At 38.5% G+C, this 17,544-nt stretch overlaps 1 protein-coding gene across 2 annotated transcripts in view; it reads right to left on the bottom strand.

Moving 5' to 3' along the window:
* Positions 1-17,544, bottom strand: part of prkar1b (protein kinase, cAMP-dependent, regulatory, type I, beta) — a 77,324-nt gene that overhangs the window by 33,069 nt on the left and 26,711 nt on the right. For both annotated transcript variants that reach the window (XM_088936206.1, XM_088936207.1), the window contains one exon: positions 17,427-17,518. In XM_088936206.1, the coding sequence (XP_088792332.1) occupies positions 17,427-17,518 (92 nt within the window). The remainder of the gene's footprint in view (positions 1-17,426; positions 17,519-17,544) is intronic.

Raw genomic sequence — 17,544 nt, 5'->3', positions numbered from 1 at the left:
GTAATGATCTACCATGACCAGTATGATACAATTAGCACTTCTTGATTGAAGAAAGTTATTTACAAAGGAAAGCCCAACTCAAATGCTGTCACGGTGTGGTGTGGAGACTATTTACAGCCAATCTTTATGGCTGGGTGTGATCTGTAAAGAGGATTGTGAAGTACCTTCAGGTCAAACACTGACTCACTGGTTAAAAACAAGATCTCCGACAGAACGCTGGGCTCCAGCTGCCTTTCACAACCAAATCAGGACGCTGAGAAGGTGACATGAAGAAAGAGTTAACTTCATTTTGTTTATGATTACAGAGAAGGGATCAGGGATCAGTAATTATATTGTAAATCTACACTAAAATGTAAAATCTGCTATAATTCATAACATGTGTACATATTTTTATGAAGACAATTATATTTGGCAGACTCCATACCAGGTCAGTTTTCAGTAGCTTTATTTTACAGCAGCAGAAGGAATCCACGAAAAACTGCAGTAAAGCACACTGCACATTACGTTGCCTTTGACAAGTGAAACCAAACAGCTGTGCTGGAAATACACACTCTATTTAACAGCGTTTTATACCTCTGTCGGTTTTCAGGTCTAATTTGGTAAATGATGGCTGACACGTGGGACTGCACAAAATATTGGCAGGCCTCACTCTTTGGCAAACACTTGTACTGACAAACTTCATTCCAGCTGTGAAGTGGAAATAACCTTTTTTTCCTGCTCCTTAGATTCAATTGGTTTTCTCTCATACTTTTATTTCTGTGCAAGGTGCATGCAAAGCCACAGAAGGGAAGCAGCACGCTGCTGGTTTCAGACAAGCGGCTGACGTTAACAGTCACCTCAAGGACAGAACTGTCATTTCAGGGCTTCTGTGCTTCTCAGGTATTAGCGCCTGCAGGACTGAAACAACTGCGTGAAGAGAGTGGGTTTGAATCTAAAATTTCCTAGCAATGTTTACAATGTTTAATCCTAATTTAATCACTCTCATTATTACAAGACCGTCATGCATTTCATACTGTCACTTCCTCAAACTTGAATTTACTGTCAGAAAACAGAGCAAACTGTTCTCTGTTGCAAAAGGCTTTGAACATCAATATTGTTATTCGTTTATCTATACGACCACTACAGTGACAGATAATAATGATGATGGAGATGAAAATTACACAGGAAAAAGAAGATGCTTTGCTTTTCAAAAGCCAAGAACTGCCACATATAATAAGTTGATGTAACACAGAATATTTTCTAAATTAAAAGGTGTTTTCTTCCTGCCAGTTAGTAACTACTGTCTGTTTGAGGGCTGCAGGCTAGTAGTGATTTCCTCAACAAATTATGCGTTCATTTGTTTTTCTTGACCGGGTTAACATCTGTTTTGATTAATGAATTACCCTCCTTTGGTCACTAAATGCGGTTGGTCGGCAGTAGCCTAAGAGATGGACATCATTTCCAGCAATTTTCCTAGCTGTAGAAGCACTCATTAATGACTTAACCTTCTGACACCTAATAATAAGCCTTTTATTCAACTGTACACTGGGATACTTTTAAAGTTTCCTTCTTTCAAGCACAATCTTCTGTTTAGAGTAGGCTATAACGGCAGAACTGCAATTATATACTTGGATTTTTACTGCATTAAGCAACAATAAACTATCATTATTCTGAGGGGGAAAGATGACTTCATTATTTTATGTGCGAAAGAGACTCAATAAAGTAATGATTTGGATTTTACATCAGTATTTTAAAAGCAACAATAACTTTCTATAATAAATCTCTCATACATTGGAATACTTGGTACATTAAAAAGTGAACATGAGAAAATCAATTAAGACGCCAAAATATCATGCAAATATCGATCATGTATGTCTTAGTGAGTTAAAAACGAGTACAAGCTCATGATGTCAGATGCTAAATATGTTAAATGCTGTCTCTTTTCTGCAGGCACTCCCAGTTCACTAGGTTCTGCTAAGATGTGCCTCAGGCAGGAAAATAAAGGATTCTTTGCCCACTTACCAAAACTCAATGAATCAAATGTTGACAAGACTAAGCCGCCCTTTGATGTGTCTACAGGGAATGTGTCACAGGAGAAAGAAAGACATCCTCACATCTACCTGCTCAGTCAGGCCAAAGTAACAAACCAGCCACAACAAGGTCTATATGGGACCCAAATTGCAAGAACTCTGCTTCACAGGAGAAGCCGACACAAAGCTTCTAGCCACAAGCTTTTAGAATCTGGCAAAGCTGAAGCTAATTTCAACACAAATTGCCCTTTGTCTGGTATTTGGCAGTATTGCTTACATAATATTGCGGTTACAGCAACTATTTTTTCATTACATCTTAGGCCACAAGGAATAAATTCCCTATGGCTAACAAAAAAACATGTTATTTACTTATCTGTCGCATATATGTGATTATCAGTTACTACACCTGAGGGCTATGAGATTTGGTCATTCCTATTCATGCAGGTTACTGACCTATTTACGCAGGATAAATGGTAACAGTTCATGTGATCCCAATACAAAGATATTTTTCATTCTGTCTAGGTTAGCTGTCAAAATAATGATATCATACCGATCTAATCCAGGGGGCAATTCTGCACCACTAAATCAATGGTCCCTAAAGGATTTTTTTAAACTCAAAATTAGTGTCCTTCACCAAACAGTATAAGCACTCCAGCAGTGAGGAGAATAATTTTATGTGAAAACCTTAATAGTGTCCTGTTAAACTGAGCTCAATGAAAGGTATTTTGAATTAAATTTCCAAAACAATTGAAACTGACATGGCCACATTTGAACTGGTGGGGCAGCTAGCCTTACTGCCTGAAAGCTTGTAAGTCCTGGGTTCAATTCCAGCCTGGGTGACATTCTGTCTGCATGTTCCCTCCATGGTCAGGTGCTCCAGTTTTCTCCCACTGTCCAAGACCTAGGCTGGTGTCTCAAAGCTGCCCCCTTGTATGTATCTGCGCATGCTGGACTGGACAGGTGTCCTGTCTAGGGTATACTGTACTTTGTTCCAGTTGTCTGCCAGGTTAGATTCCAACTCACTGTGGCCCTGTATTGGGCTAGGCAGTTATTGAAGACGGATGGATAATGAAATAATCACGACAATATTTCAGAATTACTCAATACTGTTCACATCATTTTAAATTTTTTTGTGCAGAACTCTCCCAGAGGCACAAAGGACTTAATTCAACAGTAATGTGCTTGCACTGCAAACATTCTGGCAACATTTTTTTTGGAAAGACCTTTTCGAAACCATTTTTGGAAGGAACGAATTGCTTAGCAGAATAAAAAATGATCTACCAATAAACAAAAACTGATCATGCAGAACCAATTCAGAGGAGCCACTCCCCTAACTTTCAACTCTTTCAACGCTTTGCTTATTAAGATTAACACAAAGCATTTTGTACTCGGTCCATCAGCCTGACCTCACTGCAACCATACAAGAAGAAGAACGAACATTTTCCTACAAATCTACAGCCAGGAAATGGCGTTACCTCAATATTCATCTCAAGTGACTGGTCGCTGAGTATAGGCATTTGCCTTTGAAGAACCTTTGTTAACTTCTGATCTATAACTTTCAGGACCTTTCGTAGATCCAGGCTGTCACTAGCATTTAATTTGCCTTCACAGTGACCTGTCTTCAGCAGTTCACACTGTGTATCAGTGTGTGTTTAGCATGTTGTTTTGGAACAAAGACTGACCTTTAACAGACAAAATTGAAAAAATCTATTCTTAACGTAGAATTTGTACTCAACAACGTATTCGTATTGGCAAATCTTTTTAACACATCAGACAAGAATGAAAGAAAATGTGTGGATGATTTGAAATAAAACACATGGTTATTAAGTTGCTCTTAGTGAGAAAAAAGTTCATGAGCAACATACTGTATGCAGTGAGGTAACCACAGCCATTTCTGTAAAAGGGAACAATGCGAGCCCACCTCCAAACAAAGTTGTCGACAAAAATGTCTTTGTCACTTTGCACCTGCTACTACTAAAAGAAAACAGCCAAAATGTATACAGACACAGAACCCTGGGAAGAGCTGCGTTCTGGAGCTCTGTGTGTGTGAGAATGGTTCTGGTGACTGTGGGGTCCCAAGGTGACTTACTTTCAGGAAGATTCAAGGATTGAGTTCACTATTAAAGTGAACAATTATTAACCAGATTCCACTTAATTTCGTGCTATATTATCACAGACCTTCAGAATCTATTCTTGTCCACTTCAGATGTGACTGCTACTACCTTCACTTCCCTAGAGCTCAGTGTGAACAGCGCTTTTCTCGTAACTCATGCTACAATCTGAATCACCACAATCAAGATTTTGCCACCTTTGAAAGGTATTACTCTATCTTGCTCTGACGAACGTATCCTAAACTCTCAGGGTCAAAAGGTAACACTTTCAATAAACTGACAGCAGGATATTCACTGAGGGACCTTTGAGTGACATTAACAGACTGACTGTGTCAAGAATCACAGATCATTCCTCGGCTTCCCCTACAGTACACCCTCAACCAACTTTTTTATACAATTGTTTCAGTGGTTAATCGGTCTAAAATGAAAAGAGGAAACTGCTGATTGTGAAAAAAGAGACGTACGTCAGCTTTGAGTCTTTATTTGCACAATTTCCAGTTAATTTTCCAGTTAACTTCCTTTCAATCAGGGGCTAGATATCCAAAACACAGTCGTGTTGATAGAATAGTAAACACACACAGCAAGAATCTTTGATCAAGAAAGAAAGCCACACTTTTGTCAAATAAAATACAAGTAATAGAGGCGATTACTATTCTCAAGTGAAGCTTCTGAACCACAGAATACCCAGGAATTTTTGGGAGGGCGCAGTGTGATACTTGTGGGAAAAATGATTCAACCAGCAGTAAGTCTACATATTAGAGAGCTGGAGGTGAACATATATCATTCTTCTGTGTGAAGAGAAATGTGAACCAAACCAAGCCAGAGAAGCCGAAAGGTACTTCTGACAAAAGCAGTCAACGTTTTATGAAACAAGGACAGAAAGAGGTTTCAGCCAAGCGATTTTCAGATGTAATGTGTAATTGAGGATTGCTCATGAAAGAGAAGTTCAAGGCTGTGTGCACTGGGGCTTATTCAACACTTCCTCTTTTCTGTGAATGACTTCATGGCAGCTATTTTAAGACTCAACCCTTCTAAAGAGTGGGCAATGGGCACTGCAGCCCAGGCAGCCAAGTACAGAGGGGTGGAGCAGTTTACTGCTGTACTGCATGTACCCACACCGGGCAGCCCAGGCAGGAAGTCACTGATACGGTGCAGAGAACAAGGCTTCATAATCACTACAGTTTCCTTTTTGTGTTGCGGCCCAGTGCTGTTGTACTTACTGTATGAGCTCTATGTCATGCCTCAACGTATTTACCCAGGACTCTATTTCTTATTTCCCTGTATACCAAAGATACACGAGACGTAAGAGTTTGTCCTAAGGTTACTTGATCAGGGTTCTAATCACTGATCATGAAAGAGCTCCGTGGGGAATAAGAACACTATAAAAGTCCTGTGTATGCTCTAGGTTTCAGTAACTCATAATCGTACTAAATGTTTGTGATCACGACATGTTCACTTATCTTCTTCTGCATTCACAAAATACGGTCTTGTTCTAAGAGAAATCTCTGAAAAAAATCTAGGTCTGTAGTTCTACTGAAAGCCAAGAAATTTCTGATACAAATTCATATAAAAAATATTTTGTACATTACATAAAATGGAAACAACTTAAAGAGAAAAAAATCACAGAATTAAAGCAAAAAATGCACATTATGGGTTTAGATAAATTAGTTTCTGAGCCTCAGTTATCCAAGTATTATTCATCTCTGTAGAACTACACCTCCCAGAGGTCCAGCATTGCAGTTACATCACACGCAAGTCAAAAATGTCTTTCTGCTCTTATTTTGTTATTTTACCATGCTGTGCAGAACAAAAACATTTCTGATTCACTCTTTCCGATACACGTTTTGGCACACAGTAAAATGTGAGACCATATTAAGAAGAAATCTCACTTGGCTATTTCAATGAGCCAGTGCTCTATCAGTTGATAAAGAAGCAAGACAGTTTACAGTGGAATACTGTGTTGCTCACTGTATTCCACTGACTCAACAGTGTCTGCTGTAGTTAAAACAGCTTCACAATTTTAACGCCAAACATCTGTCTTCAAGGGTCAAAGTTGACAAAAACTCCTCTTTTTATTCCAGTTCAGATCTCGGTTACTTCATTGAGTTTATTTTACTCTTAACTGGAAATTGTAACATCCACATCCTCGGCTAGACGTTTTACAATCCTTACTGCAAGGACTGAACATGTTATATCCAGAATAGTGCAAAACATCCTTTAAATATTGTTTACATTTTAATGGTTTCACCCACCACTGTTTGTCTTTTAAAAATGTCTGTTTCCTTGTTTCCTTACCAGAGGTTAATTTCCTTTCAGTATTACTGTAGGATACAAGTCCCTTTAAACTAATTTTTCAGTGAAACTGTTAAAATACCTCAGTTCATCCTCAGCCAAGGCCACTCACCCTTTGACAGGGGATGTTTTGTGGCATGGGAAAAGCAGAATTCAAGAGACCTGCTTTGATCATCAAAAAACCCAGCTGGCATCAGTCCTTATTCCATGAAAGTAGAATCTAAGGGTACTGAGGACAGCTATTCTTCTCCCTATCACTCCTCAGAAAATCAAAAGTCATAAACATTCCATTTATTCTCACACTCTTTTCTCTATTCTATTTTCCAAAGGCTGAAATGTGCAAATTGTTTCTTGTACTACAAGAATAAACGATACATGAAGGCGTGGTTTTCAGTTTCAGATTTTCAGTGATGGAGGATTGACTTTATGCATGTTCAGCCAGTCTCATTTCAGATCTTTACCACCAGATTTGACGTATTTTCTGCCCGATAAACCATGTGTGATGCCCAGAAGAGCTCTAGTGTGAGTGGATACCACAAAGCTGCTTCGCAATTGTGCAATATCACTGCAGTCATACACTCAACATCTGAATGGACGAATTTAGCGAGTTATAGTGGGATCCTGACTATCCCAGCTTGGACAGGGTGCAGACTGAACTCTGTAACTTAGACAGCCCAGTTCAAGTCTATGCCACGATGGAGGGAAAGTGGCTGAAAGCTACTGGGGCAGGATTTAATCCAGCCAGGGTGTCTTTGAGTTGTCACCCAGCAGTGACGCTGAGACCTGTCAGGGAGCTGTGAGCTTGCAGTGTTTTGAACAGGAGTCGCCGCGGTGCTCCTTCCAGGCAGCGCCATGCACAAAGAGTGGCGGCTGACTCCGACAGCGTACCTCTTATAGACAGGTTTAGAAAGCCCTTGTCCGTGCCTTCATCAAGGCAGCCTTAAAGCCTGGTAAATCGACAACCACTGATTCCAAATTGAGGGGATGTACAAAGGACTGGAGATTGCAATTTAAATAAAATGAGAAATGGTAAGTTTTTGAGGGAGTAAATTATGAAAATTAACACTTTCAGAGATGATCTCATATGCGAGCTTTGCAAGGCGGCTTCAACTCTTTATTTGACAATGGACTCTAATGGATATTCATAAAGTACACATTCCTATTACTACTACACAAAAACAACTATAAAATGCTGTTTATGAGATTGCTTGGGATCAATCGATTGCTTTAGGTGAAAAACTGAAACTTTGATGACTGTTTTAAATCTTTATGTAGTGTCATTATGTTACAACAAAGCAAATAACACAAATCAGAATGGGGACAGCTGGTAAACATGTATGTTAGGGAGACAACAAGAACAACAGACTGACCCTCAGTCAAGCGAACCTGCAAAAATGTGAGTCCAGATAAGACTGAATAAAGGTTATCTTCTGCCATTCACAATATTTATTTCTACAGGACAGTGCCAAGTATTTTGCTGCATTTTTCATTACTAGAGCAATATGTTATCATGCAGGTATTCTTTTTTTCACATGATATCAAAACCGGATGGAAAAGGAAGTTTCTGATTTCACTTAAGATTGCTAATACAAAAGTCTTGTTTGGACAGCTGATAAAAAGAGGCTTATCAAAAATGTAGAATACACATGCTACCGGTAGAGATAATAGTTCCTATATCCCTGAGATGCATCAAACACTAGTACAGCCAGGTTCCTGGTTTGAAGTAAAATTCAAAATATCTGCTTCAGCTGCTGTTTATAAAACATGATAAGGCATAAGAAAGGTGTACAAATGTATTTAGTCTCAGATTAAATGGGTCACAAGAAAGTCTTAAAAGTTCCAATATTTATCTGAACTCGACCTTAACTGATCAAGCCTAAAAAAAAAACACTCTTTTCAAAAACAAGCCATAACATTAGGGAAATTGTACAGTTGTGCCTGCTGGAAGATTAAACATAATTAAATGTCACTCACTGCAATGTGAGTGAGTTATCAAAGGCAGAATAAAACACTGGCTTTCATTTCACCTGTTATCAGTACAGGAGGCAGCCAGTACTTCAGGCTAAGTGGCTATCCCGTGCTAAGCAGCACAAGATGAAACACAGAATTGCCACACCTGTGTTTATTAAAGGAAACAATCTGCTTTATAGGCATCATAATAGACTGTTTCAAAAGATAACCACTTTGACAATCCGAAAAGTGAGGCAGTAACATCAGGGATTGTTCGGCATGTAATTCAACAAAAAGCCCTGCAAACTTCACAGGTGAATTTGAATGACTTAACTAAACTGTATTTGTGTTCAGTACTGCAAGGCACTGCAGTACACGGATGTAAAGAATGTTCAAGTCATTTTAATGAATTAAAACGACAATGAGTAATTATTTCAAACATATCCCCAATTAACAAAGAACCAGTTCCATTTTTGCAAGTGATATATACAAAAATATAGTTGTGAACACTGGCCATGCAGACAGTATGCTCTCTAGAATATGCTGCTTTTATTTTTCACTATTATTTTCACTATTACAAAAGTAGTTCCTCCTTTTAGATAGGGTCCATTTGTCTGTGGCTATTTTCTGCAAATACAAATATATGTTCTACACTTTGTAGGATTTTTCTGACACCATTTATAGTTGAATTAATGCCAGACAACACTAACAGCAATTCCTTGTTTAATGTGCAACAAATTGTATCTTAACCCCTTATCTGAATGTTGATGCACACCTATCCTTTGATCCAACTTTATACATCAACAATGACCTTTTATATTATTATCACATATTATTCTCCCTTTTACTTTCAATGATCAACGTGCGGTCTTCAGTCTTTAAAACTGGTGCCAACAGGCATACAAGGGCCTGTGAGAGAGTAAAAGGTGGCTTTGGAAGACAGTCAACAAGTTAACAGAGAAAAGCTGGGTACAATGAGACACACCTGGGCTGATTGAATAATTGGCAGCCAGAGGCACTGAGATTCTGCAGGGGGGAGAGGAGAGGATAGGCTCTGTGTGGAACTGACCACTCCCCTGGACCAAGGGTAAGACTGATAAGAGCAGGCAGGGAGAAGGGGGTTCAGTCTGTGTCTGGCAGCTTGAAAATAAGGACAGGACAGGACAGGACAGGACAGGACAGGACAGGAGAGTTTTGGAGAGAGAGAGAGAGAGGTGTCTGTAGGAAAGAATGGAGCAGGGTACAGGCTTGTGGGACTGTTGTTTTCCCAAAGGAGTAATGAAGAGAGGTCCTAATAGGCCCAATTAAGAAGGAAGAACAGGCTCCTATGTTTCCTAGTGAGTAGCAGTTCTATTTGCTAGGCTCAACAGGGCAGGATTGAGGTGACAGCCTTATCACCTGGCAAGGTAGCAGTGGATCTTGCACCCTCCAACATAGCTGAGTGACTAAACTGGGGCTGGCGGTGCATATGTTGGCAGACCTAATAGCACCAGATTGGCCAGTATAGAAATGCAGCCAGTTGCTGCATTGTCATATCAATCACTCGGTCAATTATCTGAAGGGTGGCCAAAGTATTTTAAAAAGGAATAGTCTTTTGGTTTCCTGAAGTGAGACTTTTCTAATGTGCACCTGGTCTACCCTCATGCCATTGTAAGACTCAGTGTGACTTTATGTCAGTATATTCCAATATATAACATTGTGAGTGGACTGAGAAGCTGAGGTAGCCCTTGAACCCTCCATAGGAAGCATGCATTTTTGCTAGTGTGTATACCTAGTCACTGAGCCAGACTGATGAGTGACAGCTTAATAGAGCACAGGCTGACAATCAAGGCCCAGCTGATGCATATATAAAACAGAATGGTGTTTTCTTTTCAGAAAGACAAACCAAAAGGAAGCTCTGTTATTTGGCAGTGTGGTTTGTGGGGAACAGGATTTAATCCTGCCTTACAAGAGATCAGGAAAAGTCATCCTAAAGTAGAGAAGGGTCTCGGTTTGGTTTGTACGACAACCTTGGGGGGGAAAAACAAAAAGGGTTCTGTGACAGAAGTCTGCCGCAAGATGGCCATCTGACTCACTTGAGTGAAAATGTTGCAAGGATAAAACTACATTCTGTTTGTACATTTTTAATCAACTGTTTGTCTGCTGTTTGTTGCATTTTCTTAATTGTAAAATTAAAGAGATTAATGTAATGGTAACGTACAGTTCTGAAAGTTAAAAAAAAATAAATCAAAGCAAAGTTTTCTCTATTCTAATTTTTGTTAATCTGTCTTGCATGTACAGTACATGTATTTTACAGACAAAACTTAACCCAGATATCTTTGGTTGTACATCATTGTAGACCGGTGATATTGTTTTGCAGCACAGTAAAGCAGGGGACTGTTTCACAAAGCAAGATTACTCAGGTAGCTGGATAACTTCAGCAAACATTGGCAAGAGCCTGGATTTTCAGTTTCATGAAGTGAGACTGAATCTGGTTAATTAACTATAGCTGATTAACATGTTCTCTATTCTTAACCTGCTCTGGGAGACTTTTTTTTAAAAGAATTGAACATCATTCTAGTGGAACTGTGACCAATGTTTTAGGATGTTTTTTTCCAATTTTATTTAGGTTATTTTTTAATAAAATATATTTAGGTCACATTTTTATTCTAGTTTAGGAGGGGGGAGCTTCACATACTACTTGATTCACACCAAAAAAAATAAATAATATCCCAACACAGGAATATATTCTTTAATGTGTTGATGATCATTCCTTCTCCTCCTCCAGTGTGATTCTGCTCACACTTATTCTTGTTGGATAAAATTAGGGAACACATTAAGTTGGAGGATTGCTCTACACTGTATCTTACAACTACACTATGGCTTAAAGAAGAGCTCCACTTCAATGCCATAATAATGTAAATTAAGTAATGCCAACACGTGAGTTTGTGTAGTTTTGTATGTGCTATTCTTCACCAGGAGTCTTGTCCGGCAGTGTACAGTGTACTGTAGCTCCTTGCTATTATAACAGGTTTAATCCTCATAGTTTTCCATAAAGAGCTGTAATTCATGGTTGTTGGATTAAGAAGCATGTCCTTTTGCCCTGGATTTGCTGGCTCGAACGAAGGTTTTGCATATTCGACCCTCCTTGTCTACTGAACTGCGGTGTGAACATGCAGTTAGTCAGATTGTTTAAGCCTGAATCGCTTTAACCGGATAATTTTAACCAGCGTTTGCCTTCGTGAACCTGGAGTAATCCTGGAGGCAGTTATCGAGTTGATTCAATCTGACTCATTTGAGAAAATCCTGCATTAGTCAAACCTGCTTCATGCAACAGACCCCAGGTCATGCATTTGGTACCAAGTGCACAATTTAAACACGCTGATAATTCACAAGCTCTTCTTTCCGGTGTTCGCTGGTTGACCTCATAAGAGTTAAAAAGATGCAGTGAACATTTCTCCTTCTCTGAGTTTTCATGTTCAACAGCTGAGCGTGGATGGTGTGACAACAATATGCAGCTGCATATCCAGAAACAGAACACCACTGTTCCTGGCAGATTTCTCATTACTTATTTTCTCCTTGAGGCTGTCAAACAGCTGGTTCCCAACAGCATGTCTACTACTCATTCCGTCTGGGGGCACTGTGCACATTTTTTCTTCAATAAAGGAGTCTTTGAAAGTGGCCAGTCTTACTACTGCATGATTTGTGTGAGTCGCAGTTCAATCTGATTAAAGTAAAGCATTGTTCTTTTTCTGTGTGTGTCTTTGGACTGCACTGTCCACACAGAGTGACCAGAGGTATGCTCCGCTCTAGAGCTACATCCGTTTGTGTGCTAATGTGGGCGGGTTGAAAAACCCAACCGGAATCATACTCCTTTGGTCTTTGTCCTGGTCATGTCATCCAATGTTAGAATGACATGAATACTTTTTTTTCTGCTTTCCTCCTCTTAAGCCTGGTAATCTGTGAAGAGACTTTAAACAGAGATGCCCATTGACTGAAAAGACGGTAGATATTATCATCTGTGGAGACATCTGACGCCACATTTTTCCATTCAAAAGGGAAAAGAGGATTATACCCTTCAGAAACAAAAGGCGCACTATGACTTTTCAAGTGCTAACCTGGGGCCTGTTTCGGTACTTCTCCGGATATATTGTGGGAAGGAAACAAATAAGTTTAATGTTTCTGAGCTTGCAAACTGTATCTGATCGCACTGGTGTTTCGGGGATAAATATGTACAAATCAATCTGCCCCCCCACTAACCGCCCTCAAACTTGTCATGAAATGTGAACATCCTGTCCTGCAGACAAGGCAAAGTAGAAGATACTGTACGCTTATCAAATGACCTGTCTATTTGGGAAACATTAATTGTACAGTATCTTATCAGCCTTTGAAAAAAAGTATTTTTTTTGTCATAACAATCAAATTCTAGTCTACAGGAATTTCACTTCATTGATGGGTTTTTTTCTCCTGTGCCCATACGAACGCTACCCTGACTGTACTGTATTCAGAGCGGATATCTCGTTCATATCCCAGAGTATGGTATCTAATAAATGTTTTTTAAATTGCTTTTTACAGAACTCTAGATGATATTTTCACAATAACATCTTGAGTATATTTTGTAAATAAACAAGTGACTCATGATCAAATAATAAAGACTGGCACTGTTGAATTGTGGTAAAAACAAAAAAAGGTGTGGGTGTGTGATATTTTTTCTTGCCCCTTTTTGAAAGTCTGAAAACAAACGGACTGAGAGAAGAAGGTGGATGCCACAAATAAACATTTCCACTGAGGGTTGTAGGTCTTTTATTTTGCTTATACTATACTTACGCTGTTTCCATCTTAATTAGAACACCTTCTTAACAGGAACATGAATACATTTCTAATTTAGTATCTATTTACTCTATGAAAGTTTATGATTTATGGACTATTATTTAATTACGTCTTTATTATATGTCATAGAAACAGAATTGTAGCCTACATCATGAATGTATTTTTTCTTGTACAGTTTTTGCTTTAAATGATTATAGAAATCACAGCTTGACAAAAAAACAAACTGTTTATTGCTAACCCCTAATACTAATGTCTCAGTACATTTTTTCATGTCTTTTAAAAAAATACATGATCATATTTTTTAAAATAAATGTACCTCAAACTATTCATAACAGTAGCTTTACTGAAACCATACAACCAAAAGATCTGAATTTAATCCCAGGCAGTCATGGAGTAAGAGAAACTTAGAAGAGAAAAGAGTAAACTCCTATGTACAGAGGCAGAATACTGTATTATCTTTGCATATTGACTTGCTATAAAATCCAAGTGTTTCCTCTTTCTAACATTTGCCTGCTTAATCCATCTGTCCACAGAAAATGCTCTCCTAAATGGATGCTTTCTTATGAGTACAAGTTCTAATAGATTGAAAAAACAGTAATCAAGATTTGTTAATATTCTATACAACACTAATCTCACTCTTTGGAGCCAAATACACAATAGAAACTGTGCTTTCTAGTAGCCAAACTGCATTTATCAGTAATAAAAAAGTCTTATGTGGTATTAAGGAGGCAAGATACTCAACAATAATTCCCTGCAGTGACGGCCATGACTGATTCATTTCCACTCCTTATTTACGTGTTTCCTATCTCTGGTCTATCTCCCTGCCCTTTCTTTGGCCATGCCTCTGAATGGTGCTGTTGAGCACATCAGCGCTCGACTGCAATCGATCAGCCAGACAAGACAATAAGGGGTGTTCAGGTTCATGCCATTTGTGATCATTATAAAGGAAAGACGACCAGGGTCATGTGTTTGTATCCCGGCTTCATCTGACATGTGACACCACTTGACGCAACTTCTGCATGCGATAAACCACAGAGCAGAACGAGTCCATTCTCCAGTTGGCCTGTTGTCTGGGTTGAGAGCACTTCGGTGAACCTAGATATCCAACCTGAACATGACTTCCAAACTGTCACCACACCTTCAGGAAAATCACCCGCACCTAAAACTTGTGTTTTAGAAAAAAGAAAAGGTATTTATACATGCCTCTACCTCCTTTAAGTTAGAACGTGTTTTCTTTTCTTGCAAGGTTTTTTGCTTGTTTTATTTCATGTGGTACATAAAAAAAAGCCCTGTTGCCACAACAGTTTCATTGATTTCGGAAATCTCATGGTGACAATAAAGTTTGCCAACCCCTAATACTAAGACTTACTTACACTACTCACATTGTTCTGCAAATTATCATTAGGTTTGAAATTGTCTGGGGTGTAACTATTTGATTCAAGTCATATATAGAACAAACATAATAAAGGTTTCAAACATGAGGAAGCCATTTGATCCATCTCTATCATTTGACTGATAGTAATGGACCGTGGAATCTCATCTAATCCCTTCTTGAGGCACATATAGAAGCATACTGTATGTCCTCCTGACCTAGGCTCTTATTTCATTGCTGAGCCAGAGGTAGTCCCATATGTTGGACGTTTTCCATATAACTTTCCAGGTCTTGAATACTTGAATGAAATTCCCACACATTCTTGACTTAATCTAACAAGATTCAGTTCATTTAACATGTCCAACTGTGACATTCCTCCAAGTCCAGGAATAATTTCAGTCAATCTTCTTTGAACTGTCCTGAGAGACGTTCAAATTAAATACAGAGCATTTAAAGCATAAGAGACATAAGACGTTTGAGTAGAAGCTGCATCATCGACCCAAGGCTTCTAAGGAACAGGTAAAGAAAGGTTCATTCCATGAAAACAAACACCGTGTTGTGGCTGTGGAGCCTGGACACCTGAAGAGTTCTCCACAGCCAAAACACAGCCTTTTTCTTTTTTTTGACCTTTCAGCATGGAATGAACCTTTACCTATTCCATAAAATACATAATACACACCAGTCTCTCACCCTGGCCCTGGAGTTCCCTAATCTAGCAGGTGTTACAGGTCACCATTAAACTGACAGTTTCTAAATGTTTAGACCAGTCTAATTGCGATCAAGCCAGAGACTTGTTAATCTAAGAAATTAACAGTTCATTTTGAGCAAATACATATTCTTCAGCTCTCAAGGACCATGTTTTTCTTGATTGAATAATAATTTACTTCCCTAATCGATCGATTATATACAAATAGTTACAAAATAGGAGCACTACAGGTATAGATTACTGGCAATCAGGGTCACCTATAAGACAAAATGTTGTTGGGCTCTCTGAGACCATAACAAGAGATCCCTGTTTTAAGTCAACGACATACAATAAATTAATATTGTAGCATACTTCCTGTCACTATACATAAAACACGACAATTACTTCGGTACATTAGTATAAACATCACTATAAACATACTTTTTCCATTTTTCAATATGTCTTTTAAATGTTTTTTTTGTAAGAGGCAAAAGACACCTTTTTACTTATCGTAAATGATATTGAAAAAACAAATATAATTTATGCCCAGTCCTGACGACAGTTCAAGGCACACTGGTACTTCAAGCCAAGCCAAGTGAGATAACCCTAAACTGTTATACTGATAGAGACTGAAAGTGATGCAAACAAATCAGTGAAAGAAAGCAGGTATAACTTCGACTGAACCATTTACATCTCAAAATACATGCTCTTATATTAAACATTCCTGACACTTTCTAAACACACTGAAAAATTGTGAATTCACATACCACTGGAACAGACCGTGTTTCTTTTATATTCAATAAAGATAGGACACAACTTCAGAATGTTTACATTGCATAACTTGTTCTTGTGAGTAATGAACCAGGAGGATTATCTAGTGAACAAATCCTTTGAGTGAATCACAAAAAAAAAACACCGGCACTTTCACTCTGGTGAAAACAACATCGGTGAGCCACCCATTAGAAACAGTTGTTATCCATATTCTTATGTCAGATTAATAAAAGCATCCCTCAACACAGCAAATAATTCAAACGGGATTCAAAGGAAAGCATCATGGTTACAGTTCCTAATGTTAGTGGCTTAATATTTGATGTTAAGCCACTCTTATTTTTATAATACACAAGGAAAGTGGTTCAGACTTCTCAAGATACAGAGACTAACAGTCAGTCTGACTATTTTTTTAAGTAGCCAGGGCTAACCCTTATTCCTTCTATGGTTTCTAGTCTCTAGACTGTACACCTGCACAAGAGAAGGGGAATGCTTTCACATGCCATTAATCACAAACCGCATGACATTGGCATTCCAGTAAAATTGGCAGGTGTACCAGCATTAAAGAGTCAGTTTGATGTTTCATCTTCTGGTCCGCCCCTACCTCCAGTGACTTCCTGCTCAAATAAAACAGGATCCATGCTCAAATAAAATACGTTGGCCTTTTTAGTCTGGCCTTGGCAGATCATTTATGGTTCTGCTGTTTAGTTTAAATGCCATAAAAGACTAACTAGCCTGCTCATAATAACTAGCTCAAAATCCCACTAATATAACTTTACCTATGGGGTAAAGATGAAATATACACAATAATACATCTCTAGGATTCATCAATTAAAGCAATTATTCCGAGAGAACGTTCTTTCCGTAAAAACTGAAAAACATTGGTAAGAAGAAAATACTTTTCACTAAGATAGAAAAACAGTTTGAACTGACTCTGAAATAATCCAGGTTTCTGCAATGTCAGTTCCGCATAACCCATTCTCTTCACTAATAAAAATATTGCACTGCGTTCAGTGCCACCTGGAAGTTTCCCACAACCACAGATATTAGGCGATTAAATGGTAGGAGGCTGTTGGTTCTGGAGTTTACTCTAGCTGGTAACCGTCCAAAAGAAATCTTTAAAATTAAAGACACAAACTTACACAAACTAATAAAATGAGCAGTTTATGAAATGTATTTCTGCCTCTACAAGTAATAGACTAGATGTGAAGGCACTATATTTTTTTTCTTGGATAAGTGGGCACTGAGCATTTAATGGTATCTCTTGAGCTACATTCTCAGTAGTAATGATACTTTGTAGTTTGATATATCTCTCTGCAAAAATCCTTAAATCTGTGCATGCAGAAAAGATGTGGGGTACCTGTATGCTCTGAAGGAATGTAAATATAGTATCAGACAGAAAAATAAACGCTGTGCTTGAAAAGCCTTACCTTCTCTCATTGTCATCAAGGTGTGCGAAGAGCACGTTCTTAGATATTGCCTTGGCCAGCGCTGTCATTGTTTTGTAGTCCTTTGGTATTACCTGTGGAAATATGATCAAAGAGTTGC

This window comes from Atractosteus spatula, chromosome 18, assembly GCF_055471065.1.
Source record: "Atractosteus spatula isolate fAtrSpa1 chromosome 18, fAtrSpa1.hap1, whole genome shotgun sequence".
NCBI lineage: Eukaryota > Metazoa > Chordata > Actinopteri > Semionotiformes > Lepisosteidae > Atractosteus > Atractosteus spatula.
Note: the sequence above shows the minus strand (reverse complement) of the source record. Positions and strands in the feature narration are given on the sequence as shown.